At 42.9% G+C, this 24,092-nt stretch overlaps 1 protein-coding gene across 2 annotated transcripts in view; it reads right to left on the bottom strand.

The window, feature by feature from the left end:
* The window catches only part of SYNPO2L (synaptopodin 2 like), a 573,080-nt gene extending 552,958 nt beyond the window's left edge, over window positions 1-20,122 (bottom strand). Inside the window, exon 1 of one of the 2 annotated variants that reach the window (XM_069240545.1) lies at window positions 19,602-20,122. In XM_069240545.1, the coding sequence (XP_069096646.1) occupies window positions 19,602-19,702 (101 nt within the window). In that variant the 5' untranslated portion in view covers window positions 19,703-20,122. The remainder of the gene's footprint in view (window positions 1-19,601) is intronic. The other variant, XM_069240544.1, reaches the window with a different exon arrangement.
* Window positions 20,123-24,092: the final 3,970 nt, after the last annotated feature.

Raw genomic sequence — 24,092 nt, 5'->3', positions numbered from 1 at the left:
CAGGTCACCTCCGGAGGTCCCCACTCCGATCCCAATGAGACAGGGGCCCTCTCACATTGGCACACAGGACACCCAAAGCTACTCCATTCAGCAGGCCCTAGCCACGCAGGCCCCTGCACCACAAGCAGGGCAACCAATGATGCAGGAGCAGGCCACACACCCCAATGGGGGCAGCCAGTGGGCAAGGAAACAGTCCATCCCCCAGCTATGCCCACAATGTTCCATGGGAGCAGTGACTCCTCACACAACACGCCCCCAATCTCAGGGCAGGGGTTGGAAAGTAATTCACCAGTTACAGACCAGGGCACATAACTTCATGGCCACAGCAAACAAAGCGGGCCGCCATTTTGAGGGGAGACAGAATCCAGCCATGAACTTTGTCCTCCGCTCTCCGGCACTGTTGGAGAAGACTGTATGGCTCATAGTGGGTCTCATCTTAGTCACTTCTGCTCAGGCGATGCACTCACAGCGGTAGACAGTGGCCACGGGCACCTAGGGCCAAAACAAGCTTCAGGGGGTCATTCTGACCCTGGCGGTCGACCACGGAAGCACCGCCAACAGGCTGGCGGTGCTTCCTTATGTATTCCGACCGCGCGGCTTCGCCCAGCCGGGTCCTGCGTTTTCCCGCCGGATTACCCCCGGCTGGGAGAATCCTCCATGGCGGCGCTGCTTGCAGCGCCGCCATGGGGATTCCGACCCCCTTCCCGCCAGCCTGTTTCTGGCGGTTTTCACCACCAGAACCAGGATGGCGGGAACGGGTGTTGTGGGGCCCCTGGGGGCCCCTGCACTGCCCCCCTAACAGGGCCCCAGAAAGATTTTCACTGTCTGCATTGCAGACAGTGAAAATCGCGATGGGTGCAACTGCACCCGTCGCACCCCTGCAACTCCGCCGGCTCCATTCGGAGCCGGCTTCATTGTTGCAGGGCCTTTCCCGCTGGGCCGGCGGGCGCTCCTTTGGCGGGCGCCCGCCGGCCCAGCGGGAAAGCCAGAATGGCCTCCGCGGTCTTTTGACCGCGGAGCGGCCAAGTGGCGGTTCCCGTTTGGCTGGCGACTACTGCCGCCAGCCAAACTCGGAATGAGGGCCTCAGTGCAGCTGCTGCATATGATGCAGGTTCTCCATTATGGGAAGGGTCGAGTTCCAGCCGTGCATTCCCCTTAAACCTGCCCTGCCAGTGCAAGTTTGTGGCCACTCAGTTGGCTCCACTGGGGCCATACTGCACAGGGGCTCTTTCACAGAGGGCATTGGTGGTCCTGGGCAACCAGGCTGGAATAGGTTTCAGCATGGCACTTGCGAACAGAGTGGGGCCACCATCTTTGATCTCCCTTGGATCCGGGACCAAGCTCCTATCTCTGCTCAGGCCAATCCACCACACGTTGGGCAGCATTCAGGGGCTCCACTGGGAGCACCACCACCCAGGGGTGCTAGGAGCAGGGTGAGGGCGGCAGCTGGGTGTGGCCGGTGGGTCACAGACAGCATGGAGCAAACACCATCTGCATCCTCAGCTCATGGCGGCTGGCTCCACATACCCCTTCCGGGTTGGGATGTAGGTATATGGCTCGTCAGTTAGTTGAAAAACTCAAGAGAGGTTATTCCATCTCTCAGGATGGATGGACTGGGCAACATGTCTGAGCAGAGGCAGTGTGAGCCACTGAAAAAATAGCTCCAGTCAATAGTGATCCTGCAAATGCAAATAAGGAGTTTGCAGGTTTGTGCTTTATAACTGAGGTAAAGGATAAAAGCTTTGCCCACACCTAAGCACCATCATTCCTAAAGTGGCCCTCACCTCATTGCACATTCAAGACTTGCTCTGCCCTCTTAAGGCCTTTTCCATGCTATACAGAAACAGAAATACATAGCAATAGACTAGAGAGAAAAGGGAAAAACAAGTAGTGTTAAAAATAAAAATGCAACATAAAGAGTCTGAGACAATTAGAGAGTTCAACAAAGGCACTGAGGTGAGGAAGGAACAAAGTACGTATATGAAACAATACAGGGGACAAGGGTGTGTGTAGCAGCTGCTACTCCTAGCTTGCCATATAATATCCTGTCACTTAACTTCCCATTGCTGGTTTCAGTAGTCATCATGACAGCTTCAGGAACCATGTTCACTTGTGTAGTGTCCACGTCTCAACCTTATACTAGTTACTCAGCAGCAAAAGCTAGGCTGTTCAGGGATGAAAGTGGAACAAGCATCCTATCTTGTCATGTAATTGGAGGTCAACAGCTGTATAATTTCACTTCCACTAACCTCTGAGAATCGTATTAATGTTTTCCATGGGAGTAATAGTAGTAAGAAAAGCAAAGTGGGAAACATAATGAGAAAGGTAGAAGAAGGGTGTGTATTGAGGAGAGGTAGAAAAGGGAGGAAGGACAGGCAAAATGGGTGTTATAAGGAAACTGAAAGTCATCAAAGTTAAAGGGAGAAAGCAATGTTGGAGAAATAGTTGTGTGAATAAAACATAGACATCTAAATAGGGAGGGGTGGAGATAAAGGGAGAGATAAAAGAATACTGCAGGTATGACAATGGGGCTGCATGAGAGAGTATATTCTGTTAATTACATTGATTCTTGCAGGAATTATTGAACACATTTCAAGACCTTCCTTGTAGTTGAAGACCTATTGTCACCATAGAATAGAAAGCATGTGCTTTGTGTGAGCCTCACGTTCATAATTGGATGTCTTCCTCCTCTGTCTCAGTTTGATGTTCTTGATTCAATAACTTTCATCCCTATTCTTGCTTTTTGTCCTGTCCATGGAGTGTAGATTCTTTACCATTGTTTTGATAGGATGAGTTGTATCCTTACACCGCTGACATCAGAGAATTTTATTTTCATTTGTGTTTTAGCACTCATTGGAAGCATGTGAATTCCTTCATGCTCTCCTGTCCGCTTGTTTCCTGCTGTTGTCTGTAGTTCCCTCCCCTCTCCCCCTACTCACCCCCAGATTTAATTTTTTTAATTATGTTTGGAAGTGGCCAGTACTTGTCTACTGCCACAAGGCAGCTTGCTTCAATGTATTTGCAACGTATTACCCTACATTATTTTTCTTAATGTACCATTTCAAAATTGTGTTTGCCGTCTTGGAACAATAATTTATTAACACACTATGATACCAAAAATAGCTCCCAAATGGCTGGCTTGCTTGAACATGCATGCACAGGCTCTGGCTGCCATCTTGCAATGATTTTTGTTATACTCTGGAAAACAGCCATTCCATATAGTAGCCTACGTGTGTTTGTAAGCTTGTTGATACAGTGGTGGACATTTTTATTAAACTATTAAAATCATTCCATGCTGCCCACTGGTCCACACATATGGGCACTCAAGCATGTCGGACATCTTGTAATAGTTTGTTATACATCATGAAAAAAATATGGGGTGTGCTAGTGCATGGGTAGCTAAGTTTCAATGGCTTTGGACCTTAAGTATGCCAAACCAACCAAACATTGGCAAAGCCAATAGCTATGTGCAGCATTTATAAGGCAAGATGTTGCCTTTGTCAAGGCTTGTTTATGATTTGATGTATATTTATAATTAATATTTTGATTTTACCTTTTGTATGAAAATTTAGTATGGAATTTGAATGCCTTGCCTGTTTAGCCTTTTAGGTGTGGGTGTCGGCCTCTGGCCAACACCCGCAGACCCTCCAAAGTGCATCTGTTGCTGTTGGATATTGCTCAACAATGTTGAGGGCTTAAAAAGATACTCCAGTTCTTGCACCACAGGAATCCTTTTTTTTTTTTTTTTTAACAAAAGGCAGGTGTGACACAGCCCTTCCCCCTCTTGCCTATCTGTGATGGAGAGCTGACATCGTAGATTCCCCACTGGCGGTAGAGGAGACAACAGATGAGTTCTTTCTCTGCCATCCGGTGAGGTTTTCAGGGCCTCACATTTTTCCCCTTTTCAAAGATGCCTTCTTGAAATGGCTTTCTGGCTGTGGATCGCAATTGCACCACGATCCACAGGGAAGAAACACACTAGGTCACAAGGGACCTGTGTTTTGGGGCTCGTCACTCATATATATATTTTTTTAAATGATCAAATTGTTGAAAGGTCGACACTCCTAGCACACAGGCCGACCCACTGTGGGCACCAATTCTTTTTTTTTTTTTTAATGTGTGTTTTCCCTAGGGTTCTAATCACAGCTCCCAGGAGTAACCTCAAGTTTTTAAGTAATTTGAATGATCTGGTAGATGTAGCTGTTCGTTGGCATTGTATGTTGATTATGCTAGGCCATCCTGATAATAGTCACCTCCATCTTCAAGATATCTTTTTCATTGCCATCATGGTCACCAGTCTAGGAATCGCTAGGTTGTGGTTTCAAAATGAACCATCTGATCCTAAGCTCTGTTGGCAGGAATTTATACTTGCCTATTAGTTGGAGCTTATTATTATAAAGACACATTCAAATAGGGGGAAATTGTGCAAGCTGTGACTACTAATTACGGAAAAGCTGTCTTCCCCTTTGTCTGGCTACCTCCAAGATATTCTATGAGGCGCTAGAACTATGCTTGGAGATGTTATTCTAAATAGACCAATTTTATGTTTTTATGTATCCTGTGACAAAATCATGTGTTGTTTTTTTCTTGATTTTTTTTTATGAATTTATATCTTTGTTTATATATGCATGAATTTGGATATGCACTGGTATGGCTATCTTTACTTCATTGTGGTCATAACCTCCCAATGAAAATAAAAAGACAGAGTGCTCTCTTGGCAGCACCCCAAATTTCCCTGTTCACTGGTGATGCTGGATTTAAAGTTGATATAGCAAATTCCTTGCAGATCAACAACATCTCTTTTTGGATGTTGACTTCCTTGACTTTTTTGTGCAGCAAAAACATTTATGTTCATAAGCTGTTTCTGGGGGGTGCACGCAGGCACTCTACGGCCTTACTCTAGGGGACACCAGTGGACTCACACTTCACTTAAGGAGTTGAAGAAATTTTTTGGGCCTTTTGCTCAAAATGTGGTTAGTGCACAAACAAAGCTTGCAGTCCTACTGCTCTGCTTGCACATTTTGGGTAACAACCATCTTCGTACCGTACATGATTTGAGATTGGTATTTGCTATTGCAGCGTATGCTGCATTTCAATTATATTGGTGCTGCATTACCTGGAACCATGCAGACCATGACAGGTTGTTCAAACTATGGCCTGTCATGGAACATTTGTCTACCAGGTTTCCATGGATTTATATTCCTAGAAAAAATATAGCCATTGATGTGTCCTTGATCCTATACAAAGGGCAGCTATTGTTCAGGCAGTATATTCCGAGCAAATGAGCTCGCTATGGCATCAAGTTGCACATGTTTTGTGAGAGCTCTGCTGACTAAGTATACAGCTTGACAGAGTATACAGGGAAGCACTCTACTCTAAATCCTGTAGGTTGCCCTCCCGTACATGAAGTCATGGGAAGGTTAAGGGAGCATGTACAGCTACCCCTTCCTAAAGGTTATAACATTTATGTGGACAACTTCTATACGGAAGTAGAACTGTAAAAAGCTGGCACTGTGCATGCAGTACAGTTCATTGTCACTGCAGGAATTCCAGCAGGACTTTGTAAGAAGCTCCAAAAATTCCATGACACTACGCTGCATTCCAATAAACTGATCACGGAGCAGTTCTCTGATAGGCGTGATGTGTATGTGTATTCATGATGAGAGCACTTCCTGCATCACAGCTTGAGGTCAATAGACCGAAGTTCACAAGCCCATCTGGAGACTTGATTACAGCAAGTACATGAGTAAAGAATATAAGAATACCAGATCCTTCAGACATATAATGTGAGTCGTAAAACTCACAATGCTATGTTGTTTATCGTGAGACCACCACATGGAGACCCATGTCTTTCCTTGACTTTCAGTTCACTGTCATTGAAAGTCTTACTGCTACAGAAACAGCAGCCTCCACTTCAAATATTGTGGAGGACGTGGCAAGGCTGCAAGATCGACACATGGCAGACTGCATTCGTGCAACAGTCAAAAAGACTCAGCCAAGTTTTTTTTGCAGTCTGCTGCAGTCTAAGCAAGGAAAGAGGCAGGAGAGTTGCAGGTACTGTCCTCAGTGCCCATTTCAGACAGCCTAGTGTGTTGCTACTTGCTTTAAGTTGTACCATACAAAAGTCAAGCATTGGAAATTGAGGTTAAGCTGTCAAAAATATACCTTTCAATGGCTGTGCATGGATACATACCTACTTCACTAGGCAAGCAGCTGTAGAATTTTGTTTTTCTACTTGAGGAAATCATGAACTTGCTTATGGCATACTCAACATCTTTAGCCGCTGTTCTGTTTGCTGAGTAACAAAAGCATATTGAGCCACTTTGTCATGAGGTGCCATATATGGCAAAAGCACAGGGCCTGATTTATGAAAAGTTAGCGTCGCCTTTGTGTCATTTTTTGATGCAAAAGTGGTGTAAACTTAAAGAAATTATATTTAAAAAAATGACGCAAAGGCAGCGGTAATGTTTCATAAATCAGGCCCATAGTCTTTACTAGCATTCTTTAGGGGGCTTAGGCAGTCTTCCCCAAAGTGTTTGCTTTAGTTTCAAAGGTAGATATTCTCACTGAGTTTTCTTGAGCTTCAAGTAGCTAGCAGCGAACGATGCAAGTGTATGGGATCAAACAGGACTTTGAAAAGGAGAAAGACACAAACACGTAAAGCTCAGGCTAGATGTGCTGTGTAAGGAATATCACATAGGTAGAAGGCAGCTAGCTATGGTAGTACAGATACACATGCCATCACTTCACTTTCACCAACAGACTCAACCCCATCTGTGCCACACTCACCCCAATACTGAATTACTCCCTCACTCAACTAAGCAGATGGCTCCAAGCCATACAGAATGCAGCATCCACCTGCTCCCTCAACCTCCCACCAGGCACACACCCTGCACCTCAAACAGCTTCACTGGCTCCCCATCCACAGTTCTTTTCAAATTCATGAAACACATATTCAAAGCCTTACACAGCACTATCCCAGTATACCTCAAAACCACCTCAATCTTTCAGACACCTTTGCTCAACCGGACTCATATTCACACACATTATATGCATATCCAGCACCAGAAGAGGCAGTAGTGACTTATCATACCTTGCTTCAAAAGGCTGGAATGATCTCGACCTACACATCAATGCCACCTCTAAGATTATTGCATTCCACACAAAGCCAAAAACTTGACTCTTCGACTGGACAAGTGCATGGATAATTCCTGACTGCTCCTGCGTTAGTGGCAGGATACCCTCCTTGGTGATATTGCACTTTACAAATACACAATACATTACAGAGAACGCTGCACCCAATGCTACACCTTTGGTTGGCATGTGCCCTACTTGACATGTTAATCCCCCATCAGAACATAGTAGATGTTCCGTTTGCTATATGAGAAGTGCATCACAGTCCCAGCACTGCACATAATGGTAGATAGGGCAAATGCCTTATTCTGACTACCCTTCATGACAAAAACTAATGTTGTTATTAGTTTAGGACATGCTCTTTAGAAAGGTTGGGCAGTCCTCCCAGGCATGTTTGCTTTAGTTTCAAAGGTACGTATGCTTCAAATGTAGATATGCTCACTTCCTTTCAAAGACTGCGGGCCTTGCAAGGCAGTCTCAGACACTCCCACCTTGCATCCACAAACTGGAAGGAGTTGGATTTAGCACAGTGAGTGCGCTAAAGGTGTATGAGAGACAAGTCTCCCTGAGCCTCATGTGGCTGCCATGGGAGCCGTCAGTAAAGGTTCACTATACATGTGTTTTGTAATGCTCAGAATGTCGACAGAGGAGAATACTTCAGCTGTAGTAAAATGATAGTCAAACTTTTTTTTTCATTTCTTAAGGTTGATGATGCACCAACTCATTAACATGCCAGCCCATATGTGTGTAGAGAGTTGCTTGTGGTGTGTTTGTATGCAAGTCAGTTGATGACTGGGTGAGAGTTGGTTTGTTTGGGGATTCTGTCTTGTGGCATATGAATGTGATGAGCCCTTGAATGTCAGAAGTATGTTTATGTGTGTACACTGATGTGTTGGATTTGGCCCGAGACTGACGGTATGAATGTCTTCTGTGTAGTGTGCGACTAGCATGTGAATGGCTGATAAAGTGGTTGGTGCTTTGCTGAGGCTTTATGGCTCACCTTTGGTAGACTTGGTTTCAATTTTCAGATACTGTGATTAGTATCTGTTCTTTGAAGCTAGCACTACTGGAGGTGCCACAACAACCTAAATGAGTGATGATGTTATTCTGAAAGTTCATTAACAACAACCCCTCATTTCTTTTTTAACTGAACACTTGCAGATGTCCAGGGTGGTATAACTTGTATTTATCGCACTGACTTTCCCACAATGTCCTGCAAAAGTTGAAAGTTTGCATAAATGGCCAAGATCACTCTCTTACTTACATTTTGTGATGGATATTTCTGAAATCTGTTGCGATCCACAAATTGTACCACCACCCAGCATTTCCATATGTCTCTACATCAAAATGCAAGGCACTTTTTGTGGGTGGCTCTACTTTCTACTGTAAGTGCTTGAAACGTAACATGGCCAAACTATATATTTCCACTTGTTTTTGCTCTGTGGGTAGCTATGGGTTTCAGGGCTTGTCTGTGCCACCACCCAAATAAATCCACCACAGATGTTTTAAAACTAGAGAAACAGGGGAGTCCAGGGGTGTATGGCTGGCATGGATCTCACTAGATACCTTTGACCAAAAACCCTTGCAAACGTCAAACTTTGGTAAGAAAAAACAAAAAAAAAACATTTTCCTCACATTTCCGTGATGGAAATTTCTGGAATCTGCGGAGAGCCACACATTTCCTACCACCCTGAGTTCCCGATAAGAACAGTACCTCACTTGTGTGTGTGTGTGTGGGCCAAGTGACCATGACACAAAAGGCCCTAAAGAGCTATGTTGAGAGATAAGAGTGGCTGTGATATTTGGGCCTGCTGTGGCACCACCCATTTAAACCTACAAAACCCCAGACATTTTTGAAAATTAGATAGTTCAGGGACTCCAGGGTGGTTTTTCTTGTGAGGATCCGAAAAGTTTTTTTTTTTTTTTGCTCACAATGCCCTGCAAACCTCAAATTTGCCTGAAATCACACATTTTCCTTACATTTCTGTGATGGAAACTTCTGGAATGTGCAGGAATCCACAAGATTCCTGCCACCCAGTGTTACCCCACTTGGGCTGATAAACATGGTGTGCCATTTGTGTAGCTGGGCCTAGTGCTCGCCACAGGAACGGGTCAAACAGTGGAACAGTGGTCAATGGGAGTCCCCTCGTGAGAGCCCCTGGACTCCCCTGGTTGTCTATTTTAAAAAATGTGCAGGTTTGCTAGGTTTCCCTAGGTGCTGTCTGAGCTAGGGAACAAAACCTACAGCACCCAAACTTGCCAACAAAGGGTCTGTTTCAGTGCACGAATGTGATGAGTCTCTGTTGCATTTGGAACCATTTCGTGTTCTGGGCATTAGGCCTACCTGCACATGTGAGGTAGCATTTTTATTAAATGACTTGGGAAAATGCTGGTTGGTAGGAAATTTGTGGCTCGGTATGGATTCCAGATGTTGTCCTCACAGTAATGTATGGAAAATGTGTATTTTTTGTCGAAGTTTGAGGATTGCAAAGGATTCTGTGTAAAATTACCTGGTGAGAGCCATGCAAGTCATGCACCCCTGGACTTCCCTGGTTGTCTAGTTTTCAAAAATATGCAGGTTTGCTAGGTTTTCCTTGGTGCTGGCTGAGCCAAGGCCCAAATTCCACTGCTACCCGCACTGCAAAAAAGGTCAGTTTCCAGTGTAAAATTGTGTGAGTGTGTTGCATTTTGGGCCCTTTTGTGTCAATGGCACTAGGTCTACCCCCACAAGGGAGGTAGCATTTTTATTTGGAGACTTGGGGAAATGCTGGGTGGTAGGAAATTTGAGACTCCATGCAGATTCCAGAACTTTCCATCACAGAAATTTGATACAAATGTGTGTTTTTAGTCAAAGTTTGAAGCTTGCATTGACTTGTGGGTACAAAACCCTGATGAGAGCTATGCAAATCATCCCATCCTGGAAACCCCTAAGTTTCTATTTTTAAAACAATGTGGAGGTTTGCTAGGTTTCTCCAGGTGCTGGCTGACCTAGGACCCAAAATCTACAGCTACCCACATTGCAAAAAATTGGGTCTGTTTTTAGTGGAAAATGTGATGAGTCCATGTTGGGTTTTGGGCCTTTTCCTGTTGTGGGCACTAAGCCTACCCACAAAAGTGAGTAAACTTTTTTATCCGGATACTTGGGGAAATGCTAAGTGGAAGGATTTTTGTGGCTTCCCACAGATCCCAGAACTTTCCATCACAGAAATGTGAGGAAAATGTGTTATTTTAGTCAAAGTTCGAGGTTTGAAAGGAATTCTGGGTGTAAAAGTCTGGTGAGAGACACACAGGTCTGCATGCTGGATTCCACTGGGTGTATAATTTCAGAAATGTACAGGTTTATTAGGTTACCCTAGGTGCTGCCTGAACTAGGGCCCCAAATCCACAGTTACCCACAATGGAAAAAGGGTCCCTTTCAGTTGAAAAACGTGATGCATCCGTTTTGCATTTTGACCCGTTTCCTGAGGCAGGCACTAGGCCTAACCACACAAGGGAGTTACCATTTTTATCCAAAGACATGTGGGAACAGAGGATAACATTTGTTATTACCTATTGAATTTAATCGCTTTTGTGTCTTCCAAATGGAAGCCGATGTGTAAGAAAGAAAGAAGACATTTTGAAAAATACCTATTGAAACACGTCCTAGTAGAGGCTCTCACAATTTCCTAAACTCCAAATTTTGTGTCCATTTAAGAAATACATAAGTTTCCTTGATACCCATTTTTAACGCGACATATTTCACCATATGAATTATAAGATTCAACTCAGTTGTTGGAGTTGGGTTCCTCAGGGTCTTGAAGAACCTACAAACTCTATATATCTCCAAAAGCAGAAGGAACAAACATATGTAATTGCATATTGCTTTGCTAAATCACCCTTCGTGACAAAAAGTTACAGATGAAAAATTGTCACAAATGGCTATTTTCTTTTCATACTCATTTCCAATATTTCTTTATTTCAACAATCAGTTTCTTTAGGAAAACATTGAGGTGCCTACAAATAGGGCCCCTTGCTGAATTCAAATTGTTGTCTACTTTTCAGAAATGGGAAACCTATATCTACTTAAATCCAGTGCTAAATATCATGGAGGTCAAAATAAGTCAGGAACAAGAATTTGTTTTTACAACACTTCCAAAGTGTTACTACATAAAAATGATGACATTTTAAATGAGTTTGTTCATTTCTATTCACAATTATATACTCCAGAATTGAATCCTTCACAGGATCAGATCTTTCATTATTTGGCATCTATTAATCCACCTACTCTTTTAAACTCTGATGTTTCTGCTCTTGATAAAGATATTTCTATCAAACAAATTCTCAATGCAATTAATCTTATCAAGAAGGATAAAGCTCCAGTGCCGGACTGCTTCACTATAGAATTTATTTGCATTTTTCTAAAATATTAATTCCAACAATATACCAACTTTTCTCTTATTTCATTACATTTAATTCAACAGGAGGATCTTTTCAAGATGCTTTCATCTGCCTTATACCAAAACATAACAAAGATCCAAAGATTTTTAAGAATTACAGACCAATTTGCCTAGTCAATTTGGACTATAAAATTTTTGCTAAGATTCTGGCTCTTTGTTTGGAACCTCTTCTTCCGAAATTAATTGGTAAGGAGCAATCTGCATTTATTAAAGGACATCTACTATCGGATAATAGAAGATTATTTTTTAATATCTTAAGCAAGTCTCTCACTTATAAAGAGTCTCTCTCAACAATTGAGCTAGATGCCGAAAAGGCTTTTGATCATGTTAATTGGCTTTTTTATTTTTTTATCTCTTTCTTGGTTTGGTTTTGGAGCTGAATTCATAAAACTAATATCATTATTATATTCTTCTCCTAAAGCAGTCATTTTTCTAAATGGTCTCATTTCTCCTTCTTTCTCTCTTTTTAGAGGAGTCAGTCAGGGCTGTCCGTTATCACCACTTTTGTTGGTTCTTGCTTTGGAGCCTTTTTTAATAAAGCTTAGAGTTAATCTAAATTTGTATAGTTTTAAATATGGGGAAAGGCGTTTTAAATTTTTGGCCTATGCTGATGACATTCTGCTTTTTCTATCAAAACCATTTTCTTCATTACATGCTTTCTTTTTGGAAATTGATAATTTTTACGATATTTCGGGATATAAATTAACAAAGAAAAATGCAAAATACTTCCTTTAAATAAATTCTGTTTTCCTGAAGATTTTAAATCGTCCAATTTTCATTGGAACAATGATAACATTTAATATCTGGGCCTTTGGTTTAAGTCTTCCTTTAACGATACAGTTTCCTGTAACTTCCTGCAGTTATTTTCTACTCTTAACTCCCTTATATCTAAATGGAACCTTCTATTTTTATCCTGGTGGGGTAGATTAGATTCTCTGAAGATGATGCTGCTTCCTGTAATTCTTTTCTATTTATGAAATATCCCAACTAATATCCCCTGTCAATATTTTAAGAAGATTAACTCAATTTTAACTATATTTTTATGGAATAATAAAAAAGCCAGAATGTTCCTTGAAAAACTAATCAGACCTAAGTCTCTAGGAGGAGTTATTTTTCCAGACTTTTGCTCATACAGCCTTTTCCCTTAAATAGGCTTATTTTTTATTGAATGAAGATGAGTCTATCATACCACCACTATGGGTTGATGTTGAAAGATCATCTTTGATCCTTTCTCTTTTTCAGAAGTGTTAATGCTAACACAGAAACCACTTTCTATCTATCTTCCTATTTTGAAAAAAATCTGTAGAAATTTACAAACCAGTTATGTTCCATATAATCAAAATAATGATCAATTTCTTAATTCATAAATTTGGTATAACAAATCTATCAAATTGAATAATAGAACTATTTATTGGGAAGCAAGGCATGTAAAAGGATTAAAATGGGTACATCAACTATTTGACAAAGGGGTCGGGCTTTCTTTCATGCAGGCTCAACATTTCTTCTCTTTTCCATCCTCATTTGCTAGAAAATATGTTTTTTTAATAAATAGCGTAAATAGTGCATATAAATTTTTTCCAACTCAAGATGCATCCTCTATGCAAGTTTCTCCAATTAATAATCTCTTACTAAAGTTTCTGTCAGCTTCCCATATTTATCATGTTATTACTGCCCCTTCTGAAGAAAGACCTAAATCTACTACTAAATTACCGTGGGAGATGGCTTTGGATACTTCCTTTCCAATCTCCTTATGGAATAAAATTTGGATTATATTACGGAAGTCCTCAAGGGTGGCTACTGCAATCCAAACTATATTCTTTATATATAATAGATTATTAATTATTCCATGGTCCTTACATAAAATGGATTCTACTTCTCCGTCCTCTTGTTTATCCTGTAAGGGGCAGTCTTCCAATCTTAAACATATGTTATTTGAGTGTCCTCTCACATATCGGTTTTGGGTAAAAGTTTGGAATCAAATCAATATTATTTTTAAAACTCAAATCACTTTTAATTTTACAAATATATTTTTGGGAAGTCTTGCAGAAGAATGGTCTTATTATCAAAATGGATTTGTTTTAATTTTAGATCTATAATTAACTGTTGCATTTCAACAAATTACTAAATCTTGGAAGGACTCTTCCAGTTTATCCTTTCACGTGTGGTGGTATGGTGTATGTTATAATCATAGGCTAGATAGAGCCTATGTTTCCCTTTTGTCCCTTGCTATTAAAAGAGATATGCAATGATTACCTGTTACAAATTTCCTAAACTCTTTGACCTACTCATCAAATACTCACTTTCCCAGAAATTAAGAAGTTTCTAAATCTCCATGAATTATTCACTGTTACATTTTATGTACTTGCATATATTTCTATATTCTCATATTTCTATATATATAGAGGATATATTTTTAGAATTAATGGTTTTAACACAAAAGTTGTGGTTTAACTGTTATTGTACTATTTATTGAAACTTTCTATTGTATTTCTATAAATTGATTATTGTATTATTTATTAATAAACTTTTCTTTTAAACTTAAAAAGAAATGGGAAATCTATAGCTTTCCTGGATCACCAATGGGTTTTACACTTATTTCCACCACAAACTGGAAGTAAGCTGAAAGCACAAAAAATAGGCAAAACAGTCTACCTCTTTGGTTTAATTTATAAACCACAATTGTGGTTTATAAATTAGATTTCTTGATTCAGCTCTGTTTGTTCCTAAAAGCTAGGAAGATGCTGACTTTATCACAGCAAACTGATGATGTAATTTTTCGGAAAATACACACACTTTAACCCAAAACATTTTTTTCCTATTTTTCCCCCAAAACTCAAAATGTGGCTATTTTTAACTAGTTTCTCAGTCCTCTACACCGGAATCCACAAACCAGGCAACTTTTAGAATCCCCAGGATGTTGGAAAAAAGGACAAACATTTGGCATGGATGCCTTAAGTTGACAAAAAGTTATGGAGGCCTAAACGCGAACAACCCTAAATAGCCAAAAGAGAGCCAAGCACTGGGGGGTGGAGCTTCAATGGTTAAAGGGGTTAAATCTTAACTGTATTGTTTTTGACAAATTGTTACCATATACACCTCTGACACATTTAAAGAGGAGTGATAATACTTTTCCAAGCTAGCAAGCTGTGAGCAAAGGTGAATTAATTCATTACAAGGTTTTGCAGGAACTCATTCGTATGTACAATAAGTGTGTAGATTCTCTTCCTGCAGTCTGCAGAGTGACTTGGTTACAGACAGAGGCCTGATATTGCTGGCAGTGGCTATGTTGGGTACTTTCAGTAGGTCAGTGGGCCCCTGTACGGGTTCAATTGAGTACTTACAAGAGCACAGTGGAGCCCTTCAAGACCTCTGAGGGGTAATTAGAGTATCTCAGCAAAGCCTTGCAAAAGCTTTCCTGGGTGCCTGTAGGCCATCAGTGGTCTGCTCAAAAGAGCTTTCTTATGTGCCTGTGGGAGCCACATTAGGGGCGTGGCTGAGCTCTGCTGAGTGCGTGCAGGGGCTCACTGGGGTGCATGCAGGGGCTGTGCTGAGTATGTTAATCAGTTCTGTCAGGCGCCTTGGGGAATTTCACTGGGAGTCTGCAGGATGTCCTTTGCAAGCCTGCAAAGGCTCGCTGAGATGTATCCAGGAGCTGGACACCAAAGTGATGACGGTTGTTGTGAAAAAGATGCACAATTTCTCCTGAACGCCATATTCTTTGACGTGGCCCTGATAGAAATATGTGCTGATTTCAGTGTAAATGATCAGAAACAATAACATTGTGACTCCTTATGGAATATAGTTACAGAGAAACAGTATGTGTTCTGCGGAATGTTAGCACTGTGGGTAATTGGTAATGTGGTAATATATGGACCTGACGTTTAGTTGAGGGTGGAGGAGTAGGACCCTGCTGGGAAAAGAATCGCCAAGGAACCTCCTCAATATACCACACAGCCTGGTCGTCATGAGAATGTAAAGCTGAAAGAGTTTGACTGTTCTTGCAAAAACCTAGAAAAATGCTGCATCCCCATAAACGAGACAGTGAGTGATTACAAAACTAAAACAAATGTCTTGTGGATGTAAAAATGTATAAGTTATACAATTATCCCACTCAGTCCCCATTCATTTATGCAGAAATATGTGCGTTACTGTAAAGTGAATGGTACAGAGGCTCCTGGCGAAGACTTCACAAGACTGTATGATAAAGATGAGACATAGACAGGAACAGCTGTGCCGGATTCAGAGACTGATACCACTGATACCAGCAGGCAGCCACAGACGCATTAAGAGATATTTCAAGGTAGGCACTTTTTGCAACAGCTGACTTGGCCAAAGAATGTTCAAGGACCCACATTGTTAATCCATCAAATTCAATACAATCCTGCAGCTTGAGCTTTGGCCAAAACAAGTCTCACAGTAACAACCATGCTATTCATACAAAATGTTGTGCAGTTTAGCAAACAGATCAGGGACAACAGATTTGGCAATTGTCTCTTGTTATGCTTGTGCTTTATTTACCTGTCAGAACTATTGTGTATTTACAAATCTCAGTTCGTATGCCAAGAGATCAGTGAGTGAAAGTTAAGTTGCCATGGCTCATTGTAGTGCGATCACTAAGCAGTGTCTATGTGCAGTTGGTCGAATTTCCCAACAGCATTGGATCATTTCTGACTGAAGTATAGTTAAGCCTAAATTAATGATCGCCTCTCTGTCCCGTCAATTATGCTGTGAAGATGTTGTTACATACATTAGTTGGCTATACCAGACCATGTTATAGCATGGACATGCTTCATAACATGTATTGAAGATACCATAGCCTTTCCAATGATGTGGAGAGGTCAGGCCTCTTTGATAAGATAGAAAACCTTAATCTAGTCAATGACTTGAAGTGTAGCAACTCTGTTCCTTAATCCTTAATGTGGAGCAGCTGTGCCTCATTCTGTGACATGAAGAGTTCAGGACATATTCGGTGATGAATCAAGTCCATATCCCTTTCAGGACAGTGGAGAGATCAGGACATCTTTTATTACATAGGCAAACCTCCTCTATTCAGTGATATGGAGTAGTATACTAACCATGTTCCTTGGTGCCCTGTCAATTTATTTGATGAATACCAGTCTTGTCCCTTGATGTGAGTTAGGTCTCATGCCCCAAGACCTGGAAAATCTTAACCCTGCAATTTTTTTAACTTTTTATTGGAGTTTTTCACATTTGTACAACATGGTAGAGTCATTGCATCATATACATAGCAATTGTCACAGCCCACTACAGCTACACTATCTGTGGGGGTGTGTCCGCTGTGGAACTTGGAATGGCAGGGTGTAACAGCTGGGGGCCTTTCCCTCGTGGAGGCCTGAAGTGTATGTGTTAGTTGTGTGGCCTACGCCTTAAACCATTGTTTTTAGTATCTCCAGTGTTGGGCCAATGGATATGTGTACCTCTAAAACATTAACTGTAGGGTGAAGGTAAAGTAATGTAGCAGTGTGAGAGGTGGTGTCAGGGATTTCGGTAGGAGGGTGTCAGTGCCCATGGGACATAGTGGAAACCTCAGGGAGGGAAAGATACAAGGGTGGTGGTTTTTAGGGTAATTGGCGCTCACAAACACCCAATCCTTAAAGTCTCTCTTGATCCAAATCTCCAAGATGGCGGTTCACTTAAATGGGGGAAAAACGCATCCATTTAAGGCACACGCCTATGAGCAATTCCAAGACATTTTTCACTTATGTTGTGGATGGTCCATATATAAAGTAATGTTCATTCATCAGATTACACTTAACCTCCAGATCCAAACTCCAATTGGCTCGATTCAATTCGGCCTTTCACAAATTGAAACACCAGTCCTTCACCAGGACCAGGATGGCGGGAAGGGGGTCGGAGTCCCCATGGCGGTGCTGCAAGCAGCGCCGCCATGGCGGATTCCTTGGGCCAGGGGTAAACCGCTGGTTGCCCTTTTCTGACCGCGGCTTTACCGCCGCGGTCAGAATGGCCCAGGAAGCACCGCCAGCCTGTTGGCGGTGCTTCTGCGGTCCCCGGCCCTGGCGCTCATGGACCGCCAGGGTCGGAATGACCCCCTATGTCTTTTTGATGAGGTCACTTCCTATGGTACAGCAGCATACACTTTGCTTTCTCAAGGCTCAGTGTTCTAGTGTTCTTTCTGTCCCCAAATGTAAAAGTGAACATTTTATAATTTGATTCCTTCCAGTGTAATTTAAGCAACTACATTATCTCTCGCTCCACTCTCCAATGTTTTAAAAATTTCATTTTTTCTTGTTTGCGAGTCTATGTTCCAGGCCCAGTCGGAGCTGTGCCATATCATGGGCCTGGAACTACCAAACAAAACAGAAGGAACATTTTAAAACACATAAGAGCAGAGTGAGCTAATATGTAATCTATTCAAACAATTATGATTGCACTCTTAAATCTGGGGGCTGGTAGGAAGACTTTAACACCAGGATGTGAGAAAGCAATAGATATGGTAAAAAGCACATTTTATCTGTGAACTCTGCTATAAAAGAACTGGCTGTAACAGTGATAGATGTAGATTTAAAGCATGGAAAAACTGAAGAAAATAAAGTTTTGGAGATCCAAAATATGAAATATTGGAATTGTATTTTCAGTTTATACTACAAATAAGGAATTATATGTATAGGTGCCTGCAGTTTATTTCTTTACTCTTCTTTATTAAGGTGAGATGCATCCGGTGTCACGATATAGACAGACCACTTCCTGATATGTCAGGGGCATAGCAAGTGAAGGTGAGTCGAATGGGAAGCATGGATGCCTCAAGGCCAGCTTTGTTGTTGTTCCTTGAATTTTAGGATGTATACGTCTCGAAATCATGCACTGCTGGTAACAATGAAATGCAGCATGCTCACAGACCAACTCAGGACTCGTGCAATGCTTTAGTGTGTCATCCATCTCTTGCACTGGTCTATTGGTTCCTGCTGAGCAGTCTCATCGTTATTCCTGGGATTCTTTCTGACCTGATCTGAACTCTCATCTAGCTTAGCATGCCACCTGGTAACTTCATCAACCAATAGCAAAATGTCCTTGTTAATTCTCTGCTGTCGATTTCCAAGACAGTATGTGAACAATGAGTTAGGGAAGACAGGGTGTCATTGGGAGGTCTAGGGCTGATTTAGGATGTATCTACCCTTCTCTCTAAGCTGTTCACTGCAAAACGTCAGATGGCACAAGGCCCTTTCTGATATGATTTACAAATCACGAACATATTATCTTCAGCAGCTACATTTGTCATGTTATGGCATACATTATTTTTTGTTCCAAAGAATGGGCAAAGTCGTATAGTGAAAGATGAGCAACTGTGCTTACCTTGGCCGCCTTCAGGGTGCTATATACATTTTACAGTTCAGCCTTCATTCAAGTTCAGAAGTCATAAAATAATACCATGAAATGGAAATGGGCTTTCTTCGTGATTGAGGAGGTCTGATTGCTAATTAAGGAGAAAACCGTTGCAGCTTCCTTGCCCTGTGGCCTAGTACCGATTCCACAATGGCAAAATGTTTGGCTTTTGGAAAGTCTCCTTAACCGGAGTTTATATTTAGAAAACGCCTCTGAGTTGCAGACAAATATGGATTTGAGCAACAAATACAGTTCCTATCCTTCTCTATTTCGTCTTTTGCTATGTTCACTCCGCTGTGCTCAGTCTCTGAATGGTTACTCTTTTGAATGAGGTGCTTTCTTGGGGCTAGAATAAATCTTTGGCGTCACTCAAGCACAACCTATGCAAACAGATAGGAGCGTGGGGAAGGTGCACAGATTATCAATGTGGGACTTGGTATTAAAAGTGTTAAACGTATACATAATACAAAAACACAGAGCGACTTTAGATTAAATTTGTTGTAGCCTTTGGAAAGCTCTGCATGACCCGTGAGAATCTTAGATGAAAGGTTTGTGAAATCTACAATCCTGAAGATGCTGACATTTCAAATAAGCAAACAAATTGAATTATTCCTGCACAAGGAACGCGAGCTTCTATGTCACACAGCTGAGCAGCGTCTTGGTTCATACCTTAGACACCAATAGTGGTAACTTCTTTTCGGATCCTCCTTGCAGCCTGAAGCCCCAGGGTCCCTCTCCGGAGAGTGTGATGAAGATCTGGTGGTCGGCATCCATGACTGCTTCTTGCTTCCTACTTGGTGGGAACCTGAGGTGTCCTCATAATTGCCATCTCCATCAACAACATTACCACTGTTGCGGTGTAGCTCGGTGTCCCCTGCCCTTCAATGTGACAGGCACTCGCACCAGCACGGTGCGGTCTTGTCCACTGAGCCTGGCCCTTCCCAGCCTCTGCTGATCTCAGATCCGCTTCACCGCTCTACTTGCTGCGATCAGTCATCAAGCTCCGTTTTTGGCAAGAAACCGAATTAATCCGAAGCACATGTTGTGTCACTCTTGCTGCCCTTGTCCAAACGCATGCTCCATGCCTGCCTAAAAATAGCTCCGTCTGGCTTCTCTGTTTCCCAAGAGTCTTTTTTCGTTACAAACTTTACTGCTAGGAGAAGTTTACTTTTAGCCACAGAGCTCTTTTTCAGCTGCCTGATTGTCCCCGCTGCGTCCTATTCTTAGTTCCCTAATAACCAGCTGGCCTGAGATTTAGGGGCTGTCAATTTGGAAACACTCACAGATGTCACCTGTCATTTAGACTAGACTGCCCACTAAGAAAAATATCAAAATGCAATGTACTGTTTTTCCTATTAAGCCGAATGAACTTTTAAGTTCCCCCATGTCTGTTGACACCCTGACCCTAATATGGTATCCAAGCAACACATTCCTCTATATAAACTACTGCTGTGCAAAAGATGCATACACTCGCACTCTTATATTAGCCACTGATAAACCAGGTTATAATCTTCTCTACAGTTTTTAGCAACTCTAAATACCAATCGCCTTACATGTCTTTCCAATTTCGCGGTGTAAGTATTGCCCTATATCTGCCCGATGTCATGTATCAGGCAATTATATTGTTCATTCGAAAGTATTATTCCAAATGTGCATGTTTTTCACCTATTTGTTTTCTTGCCGTATAATAAATATGTTTATAAATATCTTTCTTGTTTGGTTACCTGAGACGAGACAGTGCGCTCCCTACATGATGCTGGAGACACAGCATGAAAATTCTATGTTGCTGAACTAGTTAAAAGCAATCTCTTTCTAGCAGAAAAAGGGGCTTATCAGAGTTTGGTAGATGGCGGTTGCCCTGCAGGTCAGGGGAGGGGTGAAAGGAAGGCCACAATCATATTTAGAGATCCTACCAGACAAGCAGGGATCTCTGTGCTTTCAGCAGAAATGCTGCTGCTTTGGCTCCGCTAAAGGCTCTGAAGCTTTGCGATCAGGCACCATGTTTAATGCACCTGCTCTGAAAAGTTTTAATTTTTTAGAAACAAATTCTGAAAACAGTAGTTTGTTTCCGAAAAATGGCCTCAACATGTTAGGAGTTTGTTCCAAGTGCACAAGAGTAATTTTCACGGTTGAGCCTGCGATAGCATGTGCTAGCACGTGTCTCACTTGCGAAAGGTAGCATGTGCTAGAACATGTGCCGCACTTGTTAGGGTTGAGCCTGTGATAGCAAGCACTAGCGCATGCGTTTCGTTTGTGAGACACTGTTGTTTACAAAATGGGCTTGGAGCCCGCCCCTTGCTTACTATTTGTTGGCTTGCCTGGCACTCTTCTTTACAGCCTTCTAATTTGTCACTGCAGGCCAAACTTCATTTTGGTTCCCATCTGTGGAGCAGGGACCAAGCACTGATTGATTCAACGTATTCAGTGCCCGTCCGCTCCTCCCGATGAGACTGATGTACTATTTTGTTCTTTTTAACTTCTAGTGCCCTGCAAATAGAAGGCTTGTGACTGGTAAAAACATGCCCAGCAGGATAAACACATTTTCTTTTATTTTCTATAGATAACTTTCTTTTATTTTGCCATGTCTTCCTTTCTCACTTTCTCATATTTTGCTTTGTTTTTGCTTGTGGGCGCAATTCTAAAAAGATGACAATTATCTTGTTCTAAATAGTGCAAAACTACATTGTCTTTTTCTTATTTGTAATTCCCAAAATTATACTTCAACATATAATCGTGCAGTATACCCCAATCCACCCCAGTCCACCCCACCTCACCTCACACCAATCCACCTAAATCCAATGCACTACACTCAATCCAATCAACCTCACACCAATCGAAATCCACCACACACCAATACAACCCACCCCAGACCAATCCATCAACCCCCATGTGTAGGAAAGTAGTCTCTTTCTAGCCTTGTTACCACCACTTTTGGCCTGTTTGTGAGTATATGTCAGGGTGTTTTCACTGTCTCACTGGGATCCTGCTAGCCAGGGCCCGGTGCTCATAGTGAAAACCCTATGTTGTAAGTGTGTTTGTTATGTGTCACTGGGATCCTGCGAGCCAGGACCCCAGTGCTCATAAGTTTATGGCCCATATGTGTTCCCTGTGTGGTGCCTAACTGTCTCACTGAGGCTCTGCTAACCAGAATCTCAGTGGTTATGCTCTCTCTGCTTTCCAGATTTGGCACTAACAGGCTAGTGACTAAATTTACCAATTCACATTGGCATACTGGTACACCCATATAATTCCCTTGTATTTGGTACTTAGGTACCCAGGGTATTGGGGTTCCAGGAGATCCATCTGGGCTGCAGCATTTCTTTTGCCATCCATAGGGAGCTCTGACAATTCTTACACAGGCCTGCCAGTGCAGCCTGCGTGAAATAACGTCCACGTTATTTCACAGCCATTTACCACTGAACATATGTAACTTGTAAGTAACCTATGTGTCTAACCTTCACCTGGTGAAGGTTGGGTGCAAAGTTACTTAGTATGTGGGCTCTCTGGCACTAGCCAAGGTGCCCCCACATCGTTCAGGGCAAATTCCCTGGACTTTGTGAGTGCGGGGACATCATTACACGCGTGCACTATACATAGGTCACTACTTATGTATAGCGTCACAATGGTAACTCCGAACATGGCCATGTAACATGTCAAAGATCATGGAAATGTCACCCCAATATCATTCTGGTATTGGGGGCACAATTCCATGAGCCCTCGGGTCTCTAGCACAGAACCCGGGTACTGCCAAACTGCCTTTTTGGGGTCTCCACTGCAGCTGCTGCTGCTGCCAACCCCTCAAGCAGGTTTCTGCCCCCCTGGGGTCCAGGCAGCCCTGGCCCAGGAAGGCAGAACAGAGGATTTCCTCTGAGAGAGGGTGTTACACCCTCTCCCTTTGGAAATAGGTGTGAAGGGCTGGGGAGGAGTAGCCTCCCCCAGCCTCTGGAAATGCTTTGATGGGCACAGATGGTGCCCATCTCTACATAAGCCAGTCTACACCGGTTCAGGGATCCCCCAGCCCTGCTCTGGCGCGAAACTGGACAAAGGAAAGGGGAGTGACCACTCCTCTGACCAGTACCACCCAGGGGAGGTGCCCAGAGCTCCTCCAGTGTGTCCCGGACCTCTGCCACCTTGGAAACAAAGGTGTTGGGGGCACACTGGACTGCTCTGAGTGGCCAGTGCCAGCAGGTGACGTCAGATGCTCCTTCTGATAGGCTCTTACCTCTCTTGGTAGCCAATCCTCCTAACCTGGTAGCCAAACCTCCTTTTCTGGCTATTTAGGGTCTCTGCTTTGGGGAATTCTACAGATAACGAATGCAAGAGCTCACCAGAGTTCCTCTGCATCTCCCTCTTCACCTTCTACCAAAGGATTGACCGCTGATTGCTCAGGACGCCTGCAAAACTGCAACAAAGTAGCAAGACGACTACCAGCAACATTGTACCGCCTAATTCTGCCGGCTTTCTCGACTGTTTCCAGGTGGTGCATGCTCTGGGGGTAGCCTGCCTTCACCCTGCACCAGAAGCTTCGAAGAAATCTCCCGTGGGTCGACGGAATCTTTCCCCTGCTAACGCAGCACCAAAAGACTGCAACACTGGTCCGCTGGGTCCCCTCTCATCCTGACGAGCGTGGTCCCTGGATCTCAGCAACTCTGTCCAAGTGACTCCCACAGTCCGGTGACTCTTCAGTCCAAGTTTGGTGGAGGTAAGTCCTTGCCTCCCCACGCTAGACTGCATTGCTGGGTACCACGTGATTTGCAGCTGCTCCGGCTCCTGTGCACTCTTCCAGGATTTCCTTCATGCACAGCCAAGCCTGGGTCCCCGGCACTCCTTCCTGTAGTGCACAACCTTCTGAGGTGTCCTCTGGCGTCGTGGGACTCCCTTTTGTGACTTCATGTGGACTCCAGTTCACTTTCCTTCCAAGTGCCTGTTCAGGTACTTTTGTGTGTGCTGCCTGCTATTGTGAGGGCTCCCTGAGTTGCTGGACACCCCTCTGTCTCCTCCTCCAAGTGGCAATATCCTGGTCCCTCCTGGGCCACAGCAGCACCCAAAAACCTCTACCGCAACCCTTGCAGCTAGCAAGGCTTGTTTGTGGTCTTTCTGCGTGGAAACACCTTTGCAAGCTTCATTGCGACGTGGGACATCCATCCTCTAAAGGAGAAG

Source organism: Pleurodeles waltl, chromosome 6 (assembly GCF_031143425.1).
Source record: "Pleurodeles waltl isolate 20211129_DDA chromosome 6, aPleWal1.hap1.20221129, whole genome shotgun sequence".
In the NCBI taxonomy this organism is placed as follows: Eukaryota; Metazoa; Chordata; class Amphibia; order Caudata; family Salamandridae; genus Pleurodeles; species Pleurodeles waltl.
This window is presented reverse-complemented; position numbering and strand designations above follow the sequence as displayed.